The following is a 23,842-nucleotide window of genomic DNA, read 5'->3' as shown; positions in this document are numbered from 1 at the left end:
CAAGGGCATTTAGTAATACAACTTAAACAACACTTTCAAGATATGCTGTATCATTTGGAAACAATGCAGAAAAATGTCATTGTTGCTGTTAACACGGTCAATGCTGCTCTGAGAGCATATTAACATTACGGTGTTTCCTAAGCAAGGGCTGACATCTCCCACCCAGACCAGACCTATCAGGGTGCCCTTAAACTGAGAGGGCTTACATGAGAAAGTCGGTCCCTTCCTTTCAAGAAAAAGCATCGAGCCATGCAGCAATTCTGCTGGCAGTCAGTGCCCCTGGCTGGCCCAAGGCCCTGGTCCTTGCCCATTGCACAGGCTGTTGGAGAAGGCTGGGGAGCAGGAAGGAGTAAGGCTGAGGAAAGGATCACTTGAATGCTCAAATCAGTTCCTTAAAAGCCTGAGGTGATATTCCCTATTGAGGCAACTACAAAAAGGTTGTGCTAGCCCAACTCAGTGAGCCATCACGTGCTGGCATTTGGAAAATATGCTCAGTGCCAGCAGGCTGTGTGGGGGATGGGCTCCTGCAATGAAGTCAGTCTGACAGCATCTGCCTGTTTGTGTTATGGACACGGTGCATGAGCTCACTGGCAACCTCTGTAATTGGTATGCACTGCATACAGAAAACTTACTCTTAAAATTTTGGCATAAAATATATGAAAATAAATATGAAAAAAATATATAAAAATAAATCATTACACAATGTGTAGGCTGCTTTGCTAATTGTACTTGCATCTGGATGCTCCTAGATTAACAGCTGTAAATAGCACTGTTTTGCATGCAGTCGCCACAGTTCAGAACAATTCTCTTTCATTTTTAAATTTTTTTATAGATTTTTTCCTTGGGATGTATTTAAGCCAGAATATCAGGAATGCACTATGCCTTTTATTTTTCATTTTTTAAATCTAATCTAGCAATTTTTCAATTTTTATTAAAATCAATACCTTTAACATAAGTAAAAAAAAAAAAATGCTCATCTTACATTTCTTAGAGTCTTGTAGCAGGTTTGAGCTGAAAACAAAACAGAAAATAATTCCCTGTCCCCATACGGTTTTAAATTCAACAGACAAGCTGTGTCCGTTATCTCTGACCTGGAGCTGCCAAAGTAATTGCACTGAAGTTAACCTCCACAGCTGCTGCTGCACCCTAGAAGCACTGCAAGCACCAGAGGCTCCTACCACTCTGAAAAGCAACTATGTGTTTTCAGAGACGAGCTGGCATGATGCTAGTGACCAGAAACCCGTGACCAATTACAGCACATGGCTATGTTGTAGCTGCTCTTTACTTTCCAATCTGGTTGTAATTGAAGATTTACACACTTCTCATACTACTGCAAAGTAAGCACATCTCCAATTTATTGGACATAACACAATGTAGCTAGACAACACCTTTACAAAAATACTTGAAAGCTATTTCAGACTTACAAATATATAGATGTGAGTTCCTCTTCACTGGAAAATACAGAAATCTTATACAAGCCTCATTTTATTTTTTATTTTTTATAAAAATAACAGCAATAGACTGTAAATTATGTCCATCACACTCCTGATTGATTGTTAAATACAGAGCAATACTAACATCAGTCCAAATATGTCTCAAAGGTAAATATTACTATTTGGCTTTCTACAGAATTTTCCATCCAGAATCAAAAAGCCTTTACCAAGTGCTAAAGCATTACACACCCAAGTAATCCATGTGAAAGAAAGTAAGTGGGGGGGGACGGAGGGCATTTTTCAAATACGGGAATTGAGACACAGAATTTTTTTGATATTCCGAACATGAAAGAAATTCTCCATTGCAGGAGTTCCTCGTGTGTTTTTTTTAAACCTCTAGATTGTGATTTTTCTCTAGAATGTAATTTTGCTTTGAATGCAAATTCTTCCTAAAATAATATTTTCAACTTTTTTTTAATATCAGGTATTTTGCTTATACTTTGCTTATACAACTTCGTAATTAGCCAGATAGACACGTGACCTGTATTACTAAGCCTGAGAAAGGGTATGAGTTCCTATCTCCAAGTAAAATTTAAGTTCTATGTAACCATCACTATAAATTGCAGGTATCAATAAATCCAATGACAATGCTTTTGTGTAAAATTAGCATAAGAAGTGAATTGGACTGCAAGCAGTATGACTATATTGAATTGTGAGCTTTGAGATACAAAACTTCCAATTACATTTTTAACTGTAAAGCCTTTCAATTCTTAGAAATCCCTTGGCTAACCCATGGTGTGCAATGATGATAGTCCCAAAAGATTATATTACCACACATTGTGCATACTGCCATTGTGATAGAACAGAAGTGGACTGGTGCCTCCATAGCCCGATGACCTGGGCATTTCAGGCAATGGTAAATGATTGAAAAAAAAATATTTTAACAGTTTCTGCTGTCACATTTCTTTTATTTAGTAGCATGTAATTTAAGCAAGTGTGCTGTACCTTGCCTATAAAAGAATATATTTATGTTCAACAGCAAAGTAATTCCATATTTTATTATTGCAAATGTTGCTAGGATCTGGGAAAATGGTATGGAGCATACTCTTTCCTCTACTGAGTGGTCTTTGTCACTGTTCTGAAGGTCTGGTGCCACACTGCAGATATGACATCTCCCAATACGTCTAACAAAAGGACGGTACATACTTGTAATGGACTACCATCCACTAATCTCCAAAATTTCATTTCCTTTACTGAAAGCTTAAGTCATAATCCTAACTTCCTCTGAGCTGTACATGAAAATTATTTCCAGGGAAAGTGCATTTCATTCATTATAATGTACAAATAAAATTATGAAAAATAGAGGTTTGTAATATGTATTTATTTCTACAAAGGATAAGATGCATGGACTAGTATTGGGGTCTTCCTCAAAAAAACCATTACCTCATAAAACTGTTTGAGTGTATACAGGGATGCTATTATAACTACATCTGTTTGTGTGTGCATGTGTGCGTGTGTGTGTGCGTGTGTGCGGGTTTCTACACGAGTGCCTGCATATGTGTGATATTAAAATAAATATTTCAACTATACATGCTCAGTGTTCTTTAACTGTCAGAAAAAGTATGCATGAAACACTACTATTCATAATGACGGCTTTAATGTTACATTTAGATATGCCTGGTATCAGCTGCAATCAACTGCCTTTTAAATAGATATGTCTATTTGGGGCAATTTATAAAATTTAGATTTATGGTTTTCAAAGATCATGTAAGACTTAGAAAACCCAGTTCCTTGCAGTTTTCTTTTTTTGAAAAGGGATTAGAGATCCTATTAAATTTTAGTGCACAATCAGTCTTAGGCAGTTTTTAGTATACAATAGAATTGTATACCCTTTGAAACAAATTTCCTTTTAAACCTGTGTTGATAACAGTACTGCAGCCTATGAATTTTAGTTGTTTTTTCCTATGAGTGCAGTATTCTAAGTAAAAGCATTTACACACTTTCTGAACGTATGCTGCCATGTACATGCTCATTTGGTGCTTTGCTTATTCAATCAAATTTCAAAGAGCCACAATGGACCTGCCTGAATAAATCAAATTTTTGGAAGTGAGCTATGATGAGCACATTGCTCTCAACTGGATGATATTGCAGATTAGAGTCTCAGACTGGACATGAAACCATATAGGATATAAAGTGTAAAAGTATTACTGCATTTTTATCTAGTGTATGAAAAATAGGCATGTGTGGAAAAATGTACCTGTAATATGCAATGATTAACTTATGGTACTGTCCATAAAAGTGCATAACATAAAGGCCTCTGTACTACTTGGTCTGCCAAGTTATTTCAGAGCTGATGCAAAAATATTTATTGTGTCCCTAGATGTTTTTTATCTTGCATCTTGTTTGAAAGTACACTGCTGTGGAGTTCACTGATGGGGAGTTCTGGATTCCTGGAAATTTTTCTTTTTCCTGAGTATAGCAAAAAGAGATTTTAGTACTAAACTGGTTGGGTGGATATTTAAATTGAGCTGTGGGAAAACGCAATAGAGTGAGACTATTTAAATGACATTGTGAGAACTTCCTCACTGATATGCTTGAATGCTAAATTGGTAGAACCATTGTACCTGTAGAAGTGAAAGGGTAATTTAGTTTTCTTTCCCAGAAAAACATGATCTATGGCTAAAAGACTTATGATGTTATTTTTATAATGAGCACAGCTCACACCAGCAAGAAACTGGAATGTTACCAATTTTAAATGATGAACTATAACTAAATGAAAGTTCACCACTCTTTGGTATTCTTTAAACCTTGAACACAGTACTGTAGGAATGATCCAGGAAAGAAAATGCCAGAGTGATGGTAAAAAAAAACCCTACCTTCTGAGGACTATTTTCCACAAACAAACAAACAGCTACAATTTTAACTCAGTTATCATTAGCCATGCAGTAATCTTTTACTTATGTGCTTCTGCTCAAGCATCTGAAAGTCTATACTATCATTCTGTATACAAATAGCTTCAATATAATAAATTAATAGCACATTTATCTGAAAAAAATCTCATAAATTTTAAAGTAAAAAAATCTAAAAAAGACTTCTTTTTCTTTTTATCTTCTAAGGGGGAAAAGAGAATTAAATTAAAAACAAACCCGCTGTTCAACAGTCAGGTCATCATGACACAGAGCAGCATAAAACAGTAAATCTAGCAATGCTGACAATCTAGCCTGGCAGTATATACAAAGGCTTTTGAGCCATGGAAAGTTGGGAAGGCTTTGGATACTGGCTCTGTGGCTGCAAGCTGATTTATCTGAAGGAAAGAAAGGTCAGCCTGCCATCAATGGCATGTGAGACAACAAATGCTTATTTGGAGCTGCAGAGCTGAAAGGAGGGAGCACGGCCCACTGCTCTCCTGTTCAAGCGATAAGCAAACCTTATTTTTGTGCAGGTAGGAGAGGATGGGAGGAAAGGATCACTATAGATATTACGGTTTATGCTACTGATAACAGGAATAAAGATTTGGCTTTAGATAAGAATGCAATAAAGCAGCTGAGCTTCCCAATAAAACCAAATTATTGGCAGATGTTCTACGAAAACACAGAAAGTTTTTAGATTAGGTCTACCTTTAAAAAACCCTGAAGTTTAATTACTACGATTTGTCCTAATGCCTGCAGGCTTGACACTTGCTCTTCTATTCTATTTTGGGGAAGTAAAAAATCTCTTTCTCACCTTTCTGTTAGCTTCCTTGTTCAACTGCATTATGTAATCTTTGAGAAAGACATTTCCATAGCTTAAAAAATGCTAGAGAGAACTAAAGCACTGCGAAGGCATTGACTGGTCAGAAAATGCAAACTGAATATTCACTTTTCTCTTTTAGATATAACACTAGAAAATAAAACTGCAGTGCAGCTGAAGGAACAGCTGGCGGCCAAAAATATCTAATATCTAATCTTTATTATACAACATGTAACAAGACTGTTCCAAAACCCCATGAAATCAACTGAAAGATTCCCAGACTACATTTCCCTATGTCATGGAACAGCTGTTAACTACCAACAACCGTCCTCCCCAAAAGACTGTCAAAAATGTGGATCCAGCTGAGATCTTTGAAAATGTGAGTTATGTGTTTGACCTGTTGAGTTTCTTTGCCCACAGCAGGTATGACAGTCAAGCAACGCCAGGCCACGCGTGAAGGGGTTGGCCAACCTGCTGGTGCTGGAACTTTCTCATTCTCTGTCCTGCATTGTTACGGTTTCCCAATTCCAAACACAGCTGGGGCTGCTCCAGCCAAGCAGTTTAACTTTCAAAACAATCTTTAAAAACTATAAATACTTTTGAACATGTTATGCCTCTAAAAGTTGAATAATGACAGTAGAGACCAAAGAAAGCAGTTGAAGACTTTGTGCTTTTGTTTGTTTGTTTCACTTAAATATTAGCAGAAGGCAATACTGAAGACCTTGGGTCAAATATGTATGAATTGTACAGAATATGAGAGGCTTAGCTTCAGGCAGAGCTTGCATAAGTTAGTGTAAGAATTAATAACTTTTAGTGTCCTGTCAGAAAAAATGAAATTATGTCTGCAGTCTGCAGGTCTAATACTTTTAAAACGTAATCAGGCACATCATAAACACCACACAGCAAAAACTTTTTTTGTCCACCGAAACCTCTTACTACTAGTATGCAAAAGGCAACAGCAGAAGATGCAGCCTTTTTTATACCTAGCTCAATATATAAAAAAGCATTAGAAGTTGTTTATTTAGACCTATTTGTAAACCTCAGGTTAAAAAATACCTTCATCTTGAAACAAATATAAATGCAGAGAAATACAGAAACTGAAAAGCCTCTTACACTCTAACAACACTCCTAGAGAAAAGTAGTTTGCTGATAGTTCTCTGGACATGGCTGCAGTGTTGCAAAGTCACAGTACATGAGATTTCTGCAGGAGAGGAAAAAGAAACTTGTGTTTTGAGTACTGTTAATGGTAGCAGTGTAGTTTGTAGCAAATGATGGTGGTAAATTAGAGACTAAAAGCAGTTTTACAAACTGGGCTCAAAGCTGGAAGATCTTAAATTAGTACAGTTTTGTCTAACTTTAGACAACTTAATAATGAATACAGGATTTTCAAATGATATAGCAGCCACTCCTGACATTCTTGCACACTGCATGATTTATCGTGATCATGATGCTCTGGGAATTTTTTCTGAGAGACAAGAGATCTTCAAGAAATAGAATTTGGAAATATTTTTAACCTTTGCTATTTATTCCCAAAAGACATCTGATCTTTCTTCTGGATGATGCCTTTGAGACAAATATAGTGCATTTCAGAGTAAGCTGCCATATTTATGGGACACAGTGACATGGCAGAGACTTTGAATAAATTTTAGGAATTGAGTAAAAGGCAGAAGTAGGCTGACCTACAGTACTCTTAAGGCAAGCATACTGACTGCTCCATTTTCTAATCTCAGAATTAGGATGTCGAGGAGTAATTTTTAGTGTGGGAAGTTTCTGTTAACAGGTTAATGTAAACAGTAATGTCTGTTTATTGAATGGTAAATCGTATGGCAATGTTTAACTTACTTATTAGAGAATTCATGAAAATATTTTTGTTATACAAAAGCTGGATGGTTGACATGAAAAACTTTTTATAACCGAGCTCCACAATTACTGAACGCAAAGCCAAACAAAAATGAAGAAACTAAAGCCTCATTATTCTGAAATAAAGAATGTTATGTTATTTATTAAAACATAACTGCTTTAAAGATCAAAGTTAAAAGTCAGACTGTACTGAGTATGAAAAAAATTGCTTGTCTCTTGGCAGTTAAAAATTATGAACCTAGTCAACTAAAAGGGAAGTCTGGTTATGCCATTTTATCTAGGGACATTTCTTTTCCTCAGCTCTAGTGGGTTTTGTACTACTATGTGAAAGTCTCTGAAATGTTTTTCCTGAATGGCTTTAGGAAATGATAAATAACAAAGATATCTTTAGATCTGCCTTTTAGATGGTAGTTCTTAGAATTTTTTCTTTAAAAAATCAGAACATAATCTTTACGAACAAATAAAATCATTTATGCTTTTAACGAGGATTCACCCTGATTTAATCAGGAATACTGGACTTCTGTCCAATGGGTCTGCAGTTCTACTTTGCTCATATGACAAGGACGTATCTATACACATCAAGTTACATGTGACTGACATGATGGATGTATCCAATATGTAACGGGGACAGAGCCATAAAGTGTGGCCAGCAAGTACCTCAGTATCTATCCTATCTCCTATATTGCTAGAGAAGTTTGATACCGTTTCTAGTGACTGGTAAAAATGTCTCATATTGTAATAGCCTTATAAATTCTTTTCGGCCTGTATCCACTTCTCTTTTGTTTGAATACATCTACAGTTTAGTGCCTCAAATATATGAGTTATTTTATACTCACCCCTAAGGTCATTTTTCAGTCAAATATTTCATTTCCATGGTAAAATATGACATTCTCCGTGAACATATAAAGCTAATTTAGTTCAGTTCCTCTCTTACAGTTACCCAAATTATAGCAGGATGCCTTTATAGCATAAAACATTTACCTCCACAAAATGGTAATAAAATGAGCCTAATGTGTTATCAAAAACTTTGTAGTCATATTTTCCATTTCTTTTTGTATTTAATCTCTCTATAATTTGATGTTAATGGTTGTTTTATTATTCAACATTAAGATTCAAAACATTAAGATTATTAAGAATTATACTCTCTGAAAACATTTCTATTTAAAGCTTCTGAAATGCAGAATTTTAAAGTTGACAAATTTAGGATTATAGCTAAGTGATTTAGCTTTAGCAAATGCCAGACTTTTAAGGAAAATAAACAAAAACTAAAGCCTAATGGGTTTGCATACACATTATTTCTGGCATAACATATGTGGACATTTTCATAAGCTTTCCAATTTTTGAAGGAAAATTGCGCTGAATGGTGCAGAAAACAGCACACTGAACTCAGAATTTCAATGCAGTATAAGCACAGACAAGAATGCACTTTACTTACTCTTGAAGATACTGCAGTGACATCTACTTAAATCTGGACAGCTATTTTGAAAGGATATTTCTGTGAGGCAGATTAGTAAGTAAAGAGTGAAATATCCATGAGAAAGTGTGGGCAATATATATTTTAATTCCTTCAAAAACTTTAGTATTACACACATGCCCACAGGTACTCAAGCACATAATGTATTAAAGTAAAAAGTTTACATCATGTCCTATAAGAAATTTGAAAATGTATAATATGTAAGAAAAATGTATAAGATAGCTGTTCTTAGAAATCTGAAAACTCTTTTCATTATCATTCATATGCATATCTAAAGAGCAACCTAGCCAAGTTTATAAAACATTTCCTACAACTGTTGTGATTTTTGCAGTAAAAGGAATCAGAAACTCACAATATGTACATCAAACTTACATGGCTTGTGTATGTTACAAGTTTAAAGCAATAGGTAGGGTAAGTATGACAAATATACTGAAGTTGCAAAATCTTGACCAAAATAAACAAACAAAAAATGACCTAGAAATCATCTCTATGATAAGAGAAAAGACATTTCACTTTTTGTGAAAGAGAAGAGGTTTCACCATCCCTGCCAGAATCTTGGGTAGCTGGGCAGCAATCACCTCTGACATCATCTCGGGAAATTCAACACTTAGTGCACGGGACTGGAGAAATGTGTTCAGACAGAAGAGATGGAGCTGTTTCACTAGCTGGATTTAATAAAATACAAACATGATAAATCAGGCTAACAGTAATGTAGTCAGATAAACATGCTGTTCATCACTTATACATCCCTCAGCTCACATCATTATACACCTGTATCATTATACACCTGTCTCTGTCATTCCTTGAATCAATAATGAGGGTACTCAGCATTCCCTCTCAAAAGATCTTCCCATGGCCAAAATCATAAATATAGCCAAGTGACATTTATATAAAAAACAGAGTGACTCACTACTGTCATTAGAAAGTATTAACAACTTCATTAATGACACACAACATGAACAATGGAACTTACTAAACAACTATTGAATCTTTTATTTTATCCTGATGTTCAACATTTCTTGATGCCATATTTTCTACATGCTATTCAGATATTGCTCTGAGGACAGAATTTATTATTTCCTTGTGAGCTTTTCCATGGTTCTGATTATGATCATATCTGGGTATGTCACAAACATTAAACTTTATAGGCTCCTGCCCTGTCAAAGTAGCTGCTTAATAAAATTGGCTCTTCTACCTCTTCCATCTTTTTTAACCAAGAAGTTCCAAGCTTTTAGCATTTTTTCTTTCACATTTGTGTCCTTTATGTTGTCAAAGATCATGCTATTTCTGTTACCCTAGGCCTTAAGACTATGCAGTTTCTCCAAGGTGATGACATACCTTTTTCTTGTGTCTCCCATCAATGTCAGCCTGAGCTGGAATAGGGACTTGAACTGTATGTCCCAAACACTATGCTAACCATCACTCTGCTTGATATTTTGCAGCAAGTCTCACTCACTTGCTCCATTGAGGCTACTTTGCTTTGCATAAGTATTTGAAATGAAGAGATTGACTCTACAGCCCAGTAGGCAAGAGTTCTCTGGATGCTGTGAGACTCAGATTGTAAATTCTTACTATAAGTAAGGCGAGAAGACCTTTTATCCCAAGAAAGATATACCTGAAGAGGCTTCTTGAGCATAGGGCTACCATGAGTAATAGGCTGGACAGGATTTGTTTTTGCAAGTATAAGTGATTGACTTGAACTCCAGCTGCAGGGAAGGGTTTGGCTCTGACAGTCTCAAGTGAAGACTGGAGTCTGACTACCATTAAATACTTAAAGTTAAGCTCCTCCTCCCATTCAGTATTCTCTATTGTCTGGCTTAGCATGTAAGGATGCTATTCTTACTTGTCTTATTCTTCTTGTGCTGTTATCTGAGAAGGTGTAATACCTAAATGATGAATATCATTTCTGTGGATGGCAGAAGTTCATGGAGAGGTTTGTGCAGTGGATCAACAGACTCCAAACTACCTGGTGAACCACACAATTATCACTATTACTACCTCTCTTAACTCGAACAAATGGGATCTTCAAGTTATTATGGTTTTTTTTTCCTATCAAAAGGAGCAATTAGTAATAATAACAGGTTTTAGATGAATATCTATTTATTCATAAAGAATTAAAATAAAATGCAGATTTCACAAATGCAGAAGAATGCAAACAAGTAAAGAAACCATCTTTCTCTGAGATTCTAAATTCCTCTTAACCAGCACAGAACTTCCTAGTCTTCCTAGACAATCTTAGTACATTCCTCATGTGCTTGCTAAAACTGTCAAGTGTTGCCCTGTACCTCTGCTTTTGCTCTCTTGCAGAGATACACAAGCCGTTATAAAACAGTATTCACATGGATACAGGTTTATACAAAATGTCATTCATTCCTCAGTTTTAATAAACGTTAATGCTAGAATCTCAGGGGTGTGGAAAGGGTTCAGTTTCATCTTTTAAAACCATTATGAATGTCTATTTCATTATTAGAGCTAGCAAAGATTAGTCAGTTCCAGAATATAGCCAGATATTTAAAAATTGCTTATAATATATACAACAAGTAGTTCAATTACGACTGAAAAACAATCTTGATTGCCGTTCCATAATTCTTAGTAGCCTGACTTTAAAACTTGAATTGCCTATTATTTGCATTTTTAAAATGTTTTTAAGTATTCACTAACATACACACACACCCATACATCCCTACCAACAAGCATAATTAATAGTAGCAGAAATAATGCAACAAAATGGCAGCACTCAAATGCATTTTTCTCGCACACTTAAATCTTCTATACCATACACTCTTGTATACAATATATATTTATTAATAATATATACATGTTCATACAGATATACACATTAAAGGAAAATTCTAGTTATAACAGTTTTTCATTTAGAAATGTTGACTAGTCACTTCATCTTTCCATAAAACTACTTTTAAAATGTATTACTTCCTTCTGACATAAAAAGCAAAACAAATTAACAAGTAAACTTACATCGTGCATGGAATCCATCAGTTTTGTAAGTTGATAAAAACGTTGCGAGTTGGCCACAACACCTTTCTGGCGCAAACCAATTGCTTTCACCAGTTCTCTAATGTAGCTCGTTCTCATCTCATCAAATTGACTTTGACTTCTTAGACCTTCCAAAGGAACTAAAAAAAAATAATTTGTTTTGTAATTTATTCTGAAAACAATGAGAGAGTTTTAAAATACAGTAAAATACAGGGCCAGTTTATACTGTATTTTACACTGTGCACTTTACTATTATGTAAGCACATATTTCCTCCTGTCAGGCAGTGACTGCAGAAACAGTGATACACTATAGTTGAAAGGATAGATCAGCAATATTCAGTCAACTCTGCTAGTTTTTGATGTCTAGAAACAGCCTTAAACTTCAGCTATACCTAGCTGCTGAACAGAAGAGGGCCATAAGGAGCACTCCTGACCTTAGGAAAAGCATTACGGATTGGCTCCTGTTTACACTGCTGAGGGTCAGCCCTCTTTAATAGCAGATTTATCTTCAAGAGCTCTAGCTGGAGCAGTTTAAAACGGAGCCAAAGAATGAACTAACTCCTTTTAAGCAGTGCAGATGGTAAAGGATAGCATGTTTACTATAAAGTAAGTAAGAAAAGTATTGAAGCACTCAGCTGGGCTACAGAAGTCAGGTTCTGACCCTCCACTTAAAGCAAAATCTAGATAAAAATAAAAGTAGCAAATAAAAACTGTGCAAGGTTTCACAGAAAGCAGGCTCATCCCAGGAGACCTAATAGTAGTCCAATTAGTTAGTCTTGTGTCATGTTAGATGACTTTCAGCAGCCAATGGAGACAAAATGCTAGACAAGGTGGATCTTCGGTTTGATTCATTATGCCCTCTCAAATCCAGACAGGCAAAGGAGGTATGTGAATGTGTGCATGTCACATCTCAGTTGAAGGCCTGAACAGAGGGGAAAAAACTTTCTGTTTTGTGGAGAATGCAATGTGCTTAGCACAGACCAGTAGGAAAAAGTTACGACATGAAAAATGAATAGCTTAATTTTTAAAGCTTAGGTGGTTCTGGCCATAGCTAACAGCAGAAGTATAGCCATTTATGAAATATTTTTCATAGAAAGTGAGATTCTAATGAAATTTAGAAACCTGTTTGGTTAGGTGGTTCTATCTTTAACTTAGGTTTCTAAAATAGCAATTAAGTCCTTACATTTCCCTTGTGAATTAAGTTAAAAGATCTCTTCCAGAAATGTATGGTCTGTTTCACTAGAATTCTGCAAAAATACGGTCACATATATGTCGTATAACCACAATAAGTTCCAATAAATTATTTACGTGCAGAATTACAGGATCTTGCATGCACAAATTCAGCTTAAAAAAAAAAAAAAAGGTAGCTCAAATGCACCGTTCCTCTGAATATCCATGAAGAATGCTGATGCCTTTATTCTTTGGCAATAATCCAGCAGAAATCTTATGTAACAAGATTATGCAATTCCTGTAAATTAAAAAGTCTGAAAAATGTTAAAGCTAGAACTGAACATATTATATGCTTATTTTTCTCTTTTGTGGCACTGCTCTGCTTTCTTAAATTATATACTTTTTGAACTATTTATAGTAATACTTCCTAGATGTGTGTGCCCTTTGCTAGATGAAGCACTATCTAGAACTTCAGGACACTACTACAACACAGCATGTTACATGTAGTAAATAAGAACTGTAAAATGAAAAAAAGCTGCAGAAAATAAATGTTGGTCCACTTTCTGCAAGGATTAATTCTTTCAAGAAAGCTTTAAAATTGTCACAAGTACAATAAAAAGAAAGACTAAGCTACACCAAACTGAGGGGAAAAATGTAAATTTGAAAAGAATGCTAAAACTTAGCCTGGCATTTCCATTCAGTACTAGAAATGTATTGAAACTGACATTTAGTTATGTTTAAAACAAACTATTGTTTCTTTCAAATTATACAAAAAGCAAAAATTAGTTCATCTAAATAATAAATGTAAGACAGAATAAGAGACTAAAATTTGTGACTGGACTTACTGTTAGTATACGAAAACTTGAAATGGCCATACTTTCACATTTGAAGAGGATTAGGGTGAATACCATGACTAAAATAACAAAACTCTTAAACAAGCACTTTCTAGAAAGAATTAGGTTATATGGGTTTTTTGAGCATAGTTTTGTGGAAAGTATTATACTTCGCAAACTTTGGTACTGTATAAATGTCTCAGCAAAACTGATTAGCTGTGTTCCTCTTCCCAGAGATCTAACAAATTGTTTTTTCCTATAAGACAGGAAGTGCAGGAGAGAACAAAAAGCAAAACTCATCAGCATAGGTAGAATTTTTTTTAAATTAATTTGTTGCTTATATATATCATCTTAGAAATGAATTTCCGAGAGAAATGCAGCTGATAATGAATACTATTAAAATGATACACTCATAATTGAGAGAGAGCGGACCTTTGCAGCATTTTGGGAAAAAATACACTACGATTTGAGCTTTCTGGGATTGCAGTGGAAAGCGAGAATCAGAAATGTATATAAATTTCACTGAAATTCAAGGCTTATCTCTAACAGTCAGATAGACAAGGGAGTTCTTTTTCTCAGGAAACAGATGTGGAACACATTTAAAATAAGAATATGTTAACACCTTGATGCAATTCCAACAAAACAACTGGAGTTACACCAGAGAGGGATTATGCTCCACATTATTTTTATTTCTTTAGCAGAACGTATTCATTTTGCTATTACTTTAGTAATTTTTATATTCGTATGAGCTAATGTTACATTCTGTTGCTGGCTGATATTTTAAGCATGAGCTTACACAAATGCCAGCCAAGGACAGCTTAAGGAGAAATAAATTTTAGTTCCTTATCTTTTCCAGAAATTTTGCACAACCAAGAAATAGGTTATGCAGGATTCACATGTCTCTTCTCCCACTCAGTAGGTATGTAGAGAATCAAACTGCACCATTCTTACAAATAGAGTTTTAGGAGTTCCTTAAGGCTTATATATAGTAACAGCTGTACCATCTTAAAACTTTTCATCTGGGAATTCATCACTGACAATTATGGTCTCAGCAGACATACTTCTCAGTATTTTAGAAAGGGGTTCAGAAGAGAACTTCCTCCACTTCCACATTTCCCAGTTAAAGTGGAAAGCCATTGTGTGTGCTGGGATCTCAAAAAGATGTGTATGATAGGGTGATCGCAGATTTGTTCTTGAACAAACAACTAAACAAAACAACATTTCCATTTGTTGACATCCGAGCTTAGCTTGCCATTTTACAAATAAGAGAAGTTGAATAAATGTTAGTATTGTTGGGCATGCTCGCTTCTCTTATTTTTTTTGAGTAAGCATGCTTTAACTTCTTGGCTAGGATAAAGTCTTCAGTCAACAAATTTGAGAATTTATTAAATCCTTGTTTGTATTTCTCATGTTTGTAAGAAGTTTTTATCTGTGTAGACTCATCTAAACTGAAGACCTTCCTGGCTGAAATATTGTACACTTACTTTGAAAATGTACAATGTAGTATCGCTGTATAATGAAGTGCATTCAACATTTCTCCAGTGCCGTTTTACAGAACAAAACCAACAATGAAGCACAGATTATTTGTTCCTTATAAATATTCAAAAAATATTTTTAGGTCTTAGAAGACTAACATTTTTTTCCTAAAAAAGCTTTCCATTTGTTAGACCAGACAGCTTAGTAATTTTCAAGTTAAAAGATCTTAAACAGTATTGTTCAAAACTCTAAACTTTTAAATGTAATATGTTACACATAAACAAAGCAATTTTCTACCTACTTGTATTGAGAAGTAAAAGTGCTTTCATACATAGGAACTCTTCTTGGCTAACTTGAAGTCTGACAAATTCCTGTGGGAGCTGCCACATGGATAGACATAGTGAATAGAACGATGATTCTTTCATCCTCTGTCTTACAACCAGAAAAATTATAAAAAAAAAAGAAAAAAAAGAAAAAAGAAAAGAAAGAAAAGGCTCAGCTTCTAATTTAATTATCACATCACTGAAACTAAGGGAAGAGATTATACATATAGAGAGGAAAAAAAAACCCTGCTTTTTCTGTACTTACGCCAGTTTTTTAATACTAACAAACTTCCTACTGTTTTAGATGTTTATGCTGTTGTTGCTGGTCAGAAAGAAACCTTGGAGGCTATCAAAGCTGAATGCTAACCACCAAAAAAGGGGGTTTTACTAATTAAAGATAAAATAATAATGTGAAATATGGTAGCATTATATAATAACGTGAAGATGTTTTCTTTTACAAGTTGGTAGGGTTTTTTTTATTCTTTGAAAAGAGAACATAAAATTTAAGATTGTTTCTTCTTAAGCCTGACAGGTTTTACAAAAATTTGCCATTAGGTTTTGAGAAAATGTCTGTATTTAATATGCATTAAAATACTTTGCTGCAAGTCTAAATAACATTTTACCAGTAACAGCAATGACATTATTTTGTAATATTTTATGCTGTTAAAGAAATAGTTTAAAAATAATTAAAATATACAAAAAGAGTTTTAAATAAATTTAGATCCTAATACAGCCTTATCTAAGAAAATGTGTAAATAGGACAAAACACTTAGGCCACTACAAAAAATTGTTTATTTTTTGCAGCATTTAGATCTTATTTTTCACTTTGAGATTTTATAGTATAGAATATATTTTATTGCATATATTTATTGGAAAGACAGTTTTTAACTAAAATGACTGCAACAATAGCATTCTAAAGTTTGTAAACTGAACTGAGCTCAACTTACGTTAACCTGAAGATCCAATAACATGGGCTAATTTTACAAAGCTGCATTCTAATCTGAATTAATTAGTTGCAACAACAAAGATAAGATTAAATTTTGCCCCATGAGACCAAAGGGAGTTTCGTCACTGGTTACAAAGGAAACTCTAACCTTCAGAAATTCATATCAGGATTCCAACCTGACTGCAGACGTTATTCCCAACAATGAAACCAGAAGATTTTTTCTATGCCTAAAAGACTCTTCTCAATGCATTGAGGTTTTTTTCTGCTGTTATTTTAAGGCGTACTGTTATCTCAAATGAAGTTTTTTTCCTCCCCAAAATGTGAACTGTTGCACCAGTTTTTACATGAGTTAAACATAAACTTTTGATCTGTTAGATTTGAATGGACTGGCTATTTCCATACCTACTTTAAATATCCTGTTTTAATCTTTCCTGCTATTCCCTATTTCCAAGTGATATCATCAGAGGGTGATACAAACTTTCAGTATTTTGATATTCCTAAATGTTATTCTTAACCATATTTTCAGGGACTGGAAAGTATAAACAAGAGTAAAACTTTGTAGTGATTTAATATTAATTCATGAAATCATGACAAACTGACAGTACCGGCTTTCTCGGTTCAGAGTACTGACTACTGAAGAAGTCATTCTCAAGGAGCACCAAAACTGACTTCTGGAAAATTTCTCCAAGTGACAGATTGGTTGTGAAGCAATCTTTGGATTGTGATTTCATGGTCATTTCAAAACAATTTAAGCGTGGGTTGCCACTATAGAAGGAATTTCCAGTATCTCCTCCCACCTCTAGGTGTACACTCCTGCTATTCTGGCATTACTGCCTGTATGCGCATATGATAAGTCAGAGCAGGGAACAGCTCCATTTGAAAATTAATTGCTTTTTCTAGGCATTTTTTCAAATATACCAGTTTCCTTATCTGTTTTACAGTTCAGCCAGCCAGTGTCTGGTCCATCATAAGGAAAATTATGGGAATGCATGGCCAGGAGCAGGCAGGTGGGCGAGGCTGCCATTTTTGACAGTTTTTGGCAGTTACCTTGGCTTAAAGTGATTATGAAAGTACAACCTTAGATATCACTGTAGACAAGGAAAAGGGTTACATTTTACTGATATAAAAGCCAACTTTTTTCCCAAGAAATAGTTGCAGCTATGATTTAGTGTACCATTTGCTCTTTCTTTCTAACTCTGTCTCTAATATTTCAAAGTCGACCCTGCTGGCATGTTCTGCAATTGAAAGAAGGGTGTATCATCAATCTATCTTTCTCAACACAGATAGACTTGGGGTGCAAACATAAAGCCCTCTCTCAGGGCTTATCATCAGAGGTCAAAAATATCAACCCTTTTCTGGAAGAAAGTACTTAGTCTTCTTCACCAGGTGGCAGCAGTGGTCCACATGTACGGTAATACTTCAGGACCTGTTATTACTGCCTGAAGACATCTCAATCTGTATTTCCAAATGTAACCACAAGATAGATCACAGAGTATGCTGTGACAGAATATAGTGAGAAGTTCTCTCACTCTCATCCCTTCAAAGTGTTTCAATTTGTACAGCACAATTAACATACAGGGGACAGGAAAGAATTCATTACCCTATAATCTCATGGTGACTTGCAGTCATCTGAAAGAGAAAAGACCAGGAGCTGTAGAGCATGATCCACTAAATATCTTCTATAAAGAACATTGCTGGCAAAAAACTAGATGTGTACAGATTTTAAGTTCTTTTCAGTGGAGAAGACAATTGATTGGATCCTTGAAGCTGATAATTTTGGATTTAGGTGCCTAGGTCTTTTGCAAACACGTCTCTTAATCCTTAAACTGACATGACATATGAACACTCGCTTAATTTTTATCTCACTTTATACTGGCTCTTTTAGGGTTTTACGAAAAAATAAATAAGAAAAATATATTAAGGAAAAATAAATATAGAGAGAAAAATATATTTTACTATTCATGAAAACTTACTGTGTATTATATCCAAAGTATCAATATCTTTGATAATACTAAGTTGCTGAACTGAAAAACTGACAAAGATAGAAATCAAGGTTATCTGAATTCATCGACTTAGTGAAGGACAATCTATACCAACAATCTCCCTAAAACAAAAAGAACCAGTCTCAAATATTTTGTCCTTAATATTAGAACTCCTCCTAGAACCAGTCTCAAAATATTTTATCCTTAATATTAGAACTCCTTCTTGCTAAATTAGTACAACTTTCTAACAAGAAATATGCTTTGGAAGAAAAGGGTTTAATAAGAAAGTGTCAGAACTGAATGTTTTAAATTATATATAAACTATTTGCAAATTCCTCCCCCAAAAAAGTGACCAAAAATAAATTCCAATTAGTTCCATTTATTAAACATGATCTCAGAAATGTCCTATTCACATAAATTCAGGTCAATCATGCTACAGCATGATTATCCTTTCCCTTTCCTCCCTTAGGTAATGAAAATATTATCAGAACTCCTTCTGTTTGGTCACCTCAGTAGAATATTTGGGATTCCCATACAATCCTTCCCAAAGTTACTGAACTTTGATATGATCAGAGCACTTTCCTCTGATGTTAATTTTGAAACAACAGAGCAAATACAGAATGAAATCCTGGCCTCAAAGAAGTTACGCTCTCACTAACGCAAATAAGTTCAGAATGTCATTTATATTACACAACAGCAGAGTCTACTTACTCATTTAGTATCAAATCTGGTGCAAAATATAACATCTGACCACTGACATGTTTGTATGATCTCCATCCCATTGCAAAAACCATTAGACTCATCCAGGAATACTGGATGAGGGTTATCTGATCATCAATATGTAAATTTCGAAAGCCTGGAAATGAAATAAAAAGTTAAATTGTTTTGTAGTTCTTATTTAGACAGTAGCTGAGTAAGTGTTCTTTAGATCACAGTTTTGTGCATAAGCTCGTAAACTGGGATTAGCTAGGAAGCTTTGTATAGCTAGGAAGGAAACTAGGAAAACAAGTACTTTTGAGGACGTAGCTCTAAGAAGCTTGTGAAGTTTGTATAACAACTGATTACTTCATTCTAATAGGTAAACCTCTTCTTTTTTTATTCCAATATTTTGAAATGATTAAATCAAAATTAACTTTAGCAGTAAGCAGCGACTGAATTGTATTTATATTTAGGAAATAGGAAGGCGTTTCATTTTCCTTTAGTAAAAGTATTATTAAATCAACACTGTAATCAACTTCTATTTAATAAAACACAGATTTCAGTGTTCTTTACAAGAGATACAGTATAACCATTGACCTACGAATATCTTTCTTGCATTTAATTACAGAGAAGTGTTCTCAGTTGTGAATCAGTGGAAGACGATGTATTTATAACCTTTGCTCTTTCATAACTTTTGAGGATTGTTATGAGGCAGCAGAGTCAATCTAATAGCTTTCTGCTGCTGAAAGTGGTCCATTACCTAGTCCTGCTACCTCTTTCAAGATACCTCTGTCCTTCATGTTACCCCTCAGTGAGCCGATTCAGCTCATGAAGCCATCAGAAAATTAGAGGAGGAAAAAAAAATTTGTTTTGTTCTCACTTAATGAGATGAATCAGTTCAACTAAGAGGTCAGACAAGAGCAATATGCACTGGGAAGAGCAATTGGGACGACCCCTTCCTGCAGCAGTGAAGTGTAAACTTGTACTCACATGAAATTGTATTTCTAGGCTTTCTGCTCAACGTATTGGCCTTTATAAATCCCAGCATTAGGCCCCTCCCTATAAGCATACGGAGCCTGCAGATATATAACTTTTTTTTTTGTCAGTCGGCCCTCGGTCTTCACAAATTCAGTTACTTCTGGATAATAGTCTATTTGTGAGGTGCTTAGTCCTGGTTAGGACCAGTACTTTATTTATCGTACTTTTTCTCTGTTTCTCTAAAAATTCATTTAAACTGGAATGAGAATAGAGAATATTCAGAAATATAAATATTCCTAGGCCAAAAGAATGAATAACAGAGTAGAAGTGGGTAGAGTGGAAAGGCTACTAGAAGGATCGCATACAGGAATACTGTGGGCTTTTGTTGTTGTTTTTTAAATGGCTAACTATTTAGAGGTTTTTCTTTAAGAAGGCTCTCCTGTTAAAATGTATTTTATTGGTGCATAAATTATCTGATGAAGTGGAAGCTTAATCCTTCTACAGCTTGTTAAGAATTAAGTAATATGCAGATAATAGATAAACAGTGTACTCTTTTGACTGCTCGTCCTATGACATATTTGCTTAACTAGAATTCACTACATATAAGAAGTGCTATTACCTGGTAACAATTTAGACCACTTGACTACACAAAGAAGTTGCCTCTCACAAAGATGATTTAGACTGGTCAGCAAGGAACTTGGTGTTTCAGGCTTTGTATTGTCATAACCAGCATAGACAACTTCTGGCTCAATACCTCGTAAAACACTTATCATTGGGGGAACAAACTGTATTTCTTGATTTGGAGAAAAAGACAGCCTCTGGGTTAGAGATTGGTTTTCATCTGGAAGGGCTGCTGGCTGCTGGAGTGCAACATCTAATGTTCTCATCACCTTAATCTTGTTAAACTTTTTAAATTTTCGACCTGAAAAAGAAAATTGTTGACCCGTTAAAAAAAATTAACTAGAAACAAACTTTTTCCAGTAATGCTAGATAACACTTTTAATCTGTGCAAGGAAACTAGAACTGTCTTCTACATAAGTTTTCTATTTTTTATTTCACAATTTACATAATTTTTAAAAAATGATGGAAAATTCTTGGTTTCCCCCTTCATATCCTCCTCCCCGCACTGAGAGACGAATGAATCCACCCATTAAAATTATTGCTGTGAATTCTAGGTTACAGTAACCTGATAAAATGTTTCCTGGTTCAGTTCCCACTGTTCTATCATATGCTGACAGCTGAGCCAACTGGCTCTACGGTTCAGTTTCTGTTCAGTGTTACTTAATGATACCATTTCGTTTTCTTTCCTCTAATATTCAGAAAAAAATGTAAGTAAATTAATTATTACACATAGAAATCACTTTCTTCCCAGTTCCGAAAAAGCATTTCAACCTCATGGCTAAATTCTATTTTGATGATCTGTAATGTTACACTTCTTGTTTACCAGAAAGAAAACAGAATGCAGTGATGAGTGAAAAGTCAACAAATTGTGTGAAACCACATATCAACACTTACAGATCTCTTCAGTTTCCAGTGAATAATTTCTCTTGTTCAATAATTGTACTTCACATTTCCATGCTGTAGTGGTTTGAAGAACACTTACTACAAAATAACAGCTGAACTGCCCCCTAAATAAGCACAAATACTGTGTCTAGTATGGCTATGTAAACATATAAAGATCTAGGTAGTAATTCGTCAATTTTTTTTCACTGAAACATTCTGGAGGACCCAGGAACTTGAACCTTCCGGGGTTCAAGGACAGCAACCCTCAGGAACATATTACCACATTACACATCAATAAAAAGACAAATCCACGTAGAGGTGGCTGCATGAAACGCATTCACTTTAAATAGACCCTCAAAAGTGATGAAAACCCTAGTAAAATAGTTCAGTTCCTCAGTCCTGCCAAAGTTGGTTTACTTAGTAAAAAAAAGGCTGTCAGAACAAATAAAAAATGCAATAAAGTTGCTGATATTTATGGTCTGATTTACGTGACACTGGGTCAATAAGAGAAAAGATGCAGTGTGACAGTAGACAAAGAGTAAGTCATTCTGCCTTTGAAGAATAAAAAGCTTACATTTCAACCTTAAAGAAAACAATGAGGAAAGAGAAGGTTATGCTGCAAGGAAACTCAGAAATCAAATGGATATTTTTACTTTCCTAAGAGTTTTTGCATACCTAACCAATAGCAGAAAGACAGCGAAACCCAAAATTTCACTCAATGAAAAGAAAATCCATCCCTATGAAACTGCTGAACCATTGAGAAACTGCATTTTAAAATGGCAACATGCAAAAACAACTCTAAAAGCGTATGAGGTAAAAGGTAACAGAAAATATCAGTGCATCTTTATATGCTTTAATTAAAATCCTGCTTATATCGTACGCCTCAAATTGTCTTTTGAAACCTTTAAATCAGATGGCACTTTTGTTTATGACTTAAAAATTAGACAAGGAAGGAGACATAAATATGTTTCCATCTCATACTACCTTCTTTTTATTTTACTTTAAAGCAGTGCTGCACTGTCAGAATGCAACCAGTGCAGACAACTGGCTATAGGACACTCCTTAGGAGTAGAGAGGCACACCTAAACATAGGCACGTGCTCTGAATCCTATGCAAAGCTTATTTCTCAACTGATTACAGAGGGAATCTAAAGATGCTAGCAAATCAGTCTTATCCATTACTTTCCTCCTTAGAAAGCAGGAAAACACAAGAAATACAGGAAAACAAAAATGGTTTTACTGAGGGAGGTGTCAATTCCATTTTCCTCAGATGCTCCCATATAATACGACATAGTAGATTTTATGGAAATTCAGTGTCGCCATTTTGGAAGATCTAGGAAGCACTCTTGGAAGAACTAAATTGACCTTTTTAAAACATTCATTGCTACACTAATAAAATATCAGCATTAATAAACCAAACATAGAAAGATTCCTTGAGTTATTCCTACACATTTTACACAGAGCTAATTCTGTTACTTAAATTAATTACTCTTAATGTTCATTGGCATAACTGAAAGCAGAGTCAATCCTCAACTTTTCTGAACCAGAGCTGAGCAGACGAATGCCATCTAAGATGCTAAAATCAGCTTTCTTTTTTAAATTCTTTAAAATGCTATCCTATCATAAATATCCATATTTAAGTATTTCACATACAAAAAGTTGTGCAAAAGTGGCAAAACTTCAAGTTAATTTAAAACAGTATCTAAAATCCCAGGGGAGTATACTAAACATAATTTCAATAAACACATGCTCCTAACAGTATAAATATGTGGGATGGGCTCCTCAATAACACTCTGTAACAATGACATAAGAAGTCATGCTCCCACCGACTCACCTGGGTGTTTAATTAGCCTTATATTGTGTGCTCCAGCAATCTTATGTGCATTTTACTGCTTGCTGCCAAACATATTAGTAAGGATGCAAGCATTCCTCATTAGGTACTCCTTAGTAAAGGACCAAACATGAACTCACACCTTATGTTACATCTGAACCAAAGAAATAAAAAGCAATAGATATCCAGGGCAATTTCTGTCAGAATAAAGCTATTCATAGTCCTAAAAATGCTGGAAATTCCCCACTAACTATTGTTTAGGCACAAAAGAAAATAGAGAAGGGTGAACACATTTGATAGTTCATAAATAATGATTTCAGTTATTTTCTGAAATACTGGTTTCACATGCTTTTACAGGTCAAAGAACAAGTAAAGAAAAAAACAGACAGAGCACTTGTAACATGGAAATGTCAGTAGTTAGTAAGTAACCATGCTTTCATGTGATTAAACATATCAGAATTAATGGTGCACTGGTTTGCAGAATTGCTTATGTGTTTATTTCTAATTATGTTGCTAAACAGTCACCAGCAAAGCAACATCACTAGCTGCCTATCTGCTAGAGGGGTAACTACTAACAGCTCACATTAAACCTTCCCATCTACCACAAAGAGA

General features: G+C 34.8%; 1 protein-coding gene across 1 annotated transcript in view; it reads right to left on the bottom strand.

Annotated features, from left to right (window-relative positions):
- Positions 1-1,338: 1,338 nt before the first annotated feature.
- PGR (progesterone receptor) overlaps positions 1,339-23,842 on the bottom strand; it is a 46,534-nt gene continuing 24,030 nt past the window's right edge. The window contains exons 4-8 of the mRNA XM_068930399.1: positions 20,517-20,819; positions 18,932-19,076; positions 15,271-15,401; positions 11,473-11,630; positions 1,339-9,161 (exon numbers count right to left, since the gene is read on the bottom strand). Coding sequence (XP_068786500.1) covers positions 9,006-9,161; positions 11,473-11,630; positions 15,271-15,401; positions 18,932-19,076; positions 20,517-20,819 — 893 coding nt within the window. The 3' untranslated portion in view covers positions 1,339-9,005. The remainder of the gene's footprint in view (positions 9,162-11,472; positions 11,631-15,270; positions 15,402-18,931; positions 19,077-20,516; positions 20,820-23,842) is intronic.

This window comes from Struthio camelus, chromosome 1 (assembly GCF_040807025.1).
Source record: "Struthio camelus isolate bStrCam1 chromosome 1, bStrCam1.hap1, whole genome shotgun sequence".
In the NCBI taxonomy this organism is placed as follows: Eukaryota; Metazoa; Chordata; class Aves; order Struthioniformes; family Struthionidae; genus Struthio; species Struthio camelus.
The sequence above is the reverse complement of the archived record's forward strand: the minus strand, read 5'-3'. Positions and strand labels throughout refer to the sequence as shown.